The sequence below is a fragment of the Oratosquilla oratoria genome, chromosome 36 (genome assembly GCF_046742065.1).
Source record: "Oratosquilla oratoria isolate Oo_2021 chromosome 36, ASM4674206v1, whole genome shotgun sequence".
Taxonomy (NCBI): Eukaryota; Metazoa; Arthropoda; class Malacostraca; order Stomatopoda; family Squillidae; genus Oratosquilla; species Oratosquilla oratoria.
This window is the reverse complement of record NC_134812.1, coordinates 30,814,208-30,816,707: the sequence shown is the minus strand read 5'-3', so window position 1 is coordinate 30,816,707 and position 2,500 is coordinate 30,814,208. Positions and strand designations below refer to the sequence as shown.

General features: G+C 48.1%; 1 protein-coding gene across 1 annotated transcript in view; it reads right to left on the bottom strand.

Annotated features, from left to right (window-relative positions):
* The window catches only part of LOC143019093 (protein Wnt-6-like), a 28,624-nt gene that overhangs the window by 4,193 nt on the left and 21,931 nt on the right, over positions 1 to 2,500 (bottom strand). The window contains exon 5 of the mRNA XM_076174792.1: positions 1,863 to 2,500. This exon is cut by the window's right edge and continues 63 nt beyond it. Coding sequence (XP_076030907.1) covers positions 1,863 to 2,500 — 638 coding nt within the window. The remainder of the gene's footprint in view (positions 1 to 1,862) is intronic.

Below are 2,500 nucleotides of genomic sequence, written 5' to 3'. Positions count from 1 at the left end.
GAGAGAGAGAGAGAGAGAGAGAGAAAGAGATAGAGAGAGAGAGAACCACACTGAAAGACATTTCCTTGCTCTGTCCCACTCCCATCTCGCTTCCCGTTCCCTTCCCTTTCTCTTCATCTTCATCCTTGTCCTTACTCATAACCCTTAACCCTCAATCCTCAACTCTCAGTCCTCAACCCTCAAAACTTAACCCACAACCCTAAGTAATTTCCCCTTTTCCCGTTTTTCGTCCCTTCCTTCTCTCCCTTCTTTCCTCCTTCTCTCCCTCTCCCTTCCCTCCCCATCCTCCTCTCCCTTCCCTTCCCCTCCTGTTCTCCTTTCCCTCCACCTTCTCCTTCACCTTATCATTTTCCCTCTTCATTCCCATTCCCATTCCCATTCCCATTCCCATTCCCAACTCCACTACTACTCTCATCCTTCTTCCGAAGACCCTCCCTATTTACACGTCCTTCCCCATTCAGTTCCTCTCCTCTCCTTCCCCGCCTTTTTTCAGTCGCGTTGCTCATATATGGAATGGTCTACCACCCAACGTCATCGATTGTTCCATTGCAGAGGTTTAAAAAAAAAAACGTCACATTTACTTATATATATATATATATATATATATATATATATATATATAAATGTATACATATGTATATATATATATATATGTACATATATATACATATATATATACATATATATATATATGTATATATACATATACATAATATATATATATATACATATATATATATATATGTAATATATATATATATATATGTATATATGCATATATCCTCCCCATTCCTTCTCCTCCTCTCCTCCTCCTCCTCCTCCTCCTCCTCCTCCCCCTCTTCTCCTCCCCCCTCATACTCCCGGCCTCATTCAGTCCTGTGCAGTCCATAGATGAATCTCGGTCTTTGACTATCCGGGTGAGCCAACCATTCCTCCTCCTCCTCCTCCTCCTCCTCCTCCTCCTCCTCCTCCTCCTCCTCTCTTCCTCCTCCTCTTCCTCCTCCTCCTCCTCCTCGTCTTCCTCCGTAGGGAACAAAACAACACCCGGGCCGGAACCCCAATTATGATCACAGAGCTCGCTGACCTCCATCGACCCCGGAGCCACAATGAGAAGGTCGTTATGCAGACTTAATTATGCAAACTGCTAGTAAACGACTCAAGGAGAGACAAGCAACACGCAGTCCCGTCATGGCGGATAAAGGGAGGGCTTTCTTACCTGGTAAGGAAAGGCAGGCGGGGAGAGGAAAGTGGGCGAAGGAGTCTGGCGAAAAGAAAAAAAAAATGTAATAAATGAAAAGATGGAGGTTGAAGAGACGAGGAATTCTTGGGGATGTGGAGTGTTGGAGAGAGATGGAGTACAAAGGAGGGAGGTGAGGAGGTGAGGGAGGTGAGGAGGTGAGGGAGGTGCAAGTGGAGGGAAGCGGGAAAGCTGACCCATCCTGTCCTTTAGTTTATTTTGGTTAAAAACAAATTGTTTTATTCAGCCGAGAGCCTGAAGGTAGAGGAAGAACAATATGAAGGTATGTGATTGAAAGGGGAGGAAAAGAGATAGAAGAGAAGAAACTTCGTCATTGTCAAGGACACTATCGCCTCCATTACCATGGAGAGGCTACTTTTTTCATCTTTACTCCTGGTGTCGTTAGACGATTTTAATCAGCTGAAGGGTATGAAGGGGAGTTCCTTGGGACCCCGTTTGGACATAGGATCAACAATAAATCAATGTTGGCTTTGGGAATGAAGATGTTAAGGAACAGGGGACTGTAAATTAGGGCGGGCCTTTGCCTTTGGAACTAAAAAGCAAAAGTTGTTGGTGAGGACAGTAGTGGGAATGTTTTGAGAGAGATCTCCCATCCCTATCTTACCAGACGTCCAGCTTCACTGTTATGGAGCATCACGAGCGTCTTGATGTCCTTCCTCCTTCTCTTCAAGTACCTCGAGTCCAGGAAGGCCTTCGATATCTTGTAGCCGTACTCGACGTTGTCACTGCAGCCGCCCCAACGCCACTCGCCCTCCGGCTGGAGTTCCGTTGGGATGGGCCTAGGAGGCGCCGGCTCAGCCGTCAGGAGCGAAAACGCCGACTGGGACGTCAGCGGGGGCTTCAGCCTCCTGCGGCGAGGATTGTGGCGCCTCTGGTTCCACGGCTTTCTTCGGCGGCCCTTCTTGTGGCGGCTCGAGAGGTCCAGATGGTTCTTTGAGTTCCGACCTGGAGAGGTCCGGGCGACTTCGATATCCCCTGCAATCCTGGCCAGCGTCGCGTTGATGGGGTTCTCGAGTCTCTTAGGGTCTTCGTCGTCTTCTCTTGTGTCTCCAGGTCCTCGGCGACCTCCTTTGCGTCTCTTCTCTCTTCTCTCCCAAGACTTGCGGCGTTTGTTCTTCCGGCTCCACGCCGGTGACAACGCGTACGAAAATTTCGACCACGACCTTCGTCTTTTTGGGTTCTTCTTCTGCTTTGAAGTGAGGCTGTTTGAGAGACTACCGGAAGCCCCTTTCCTGTCTTTTC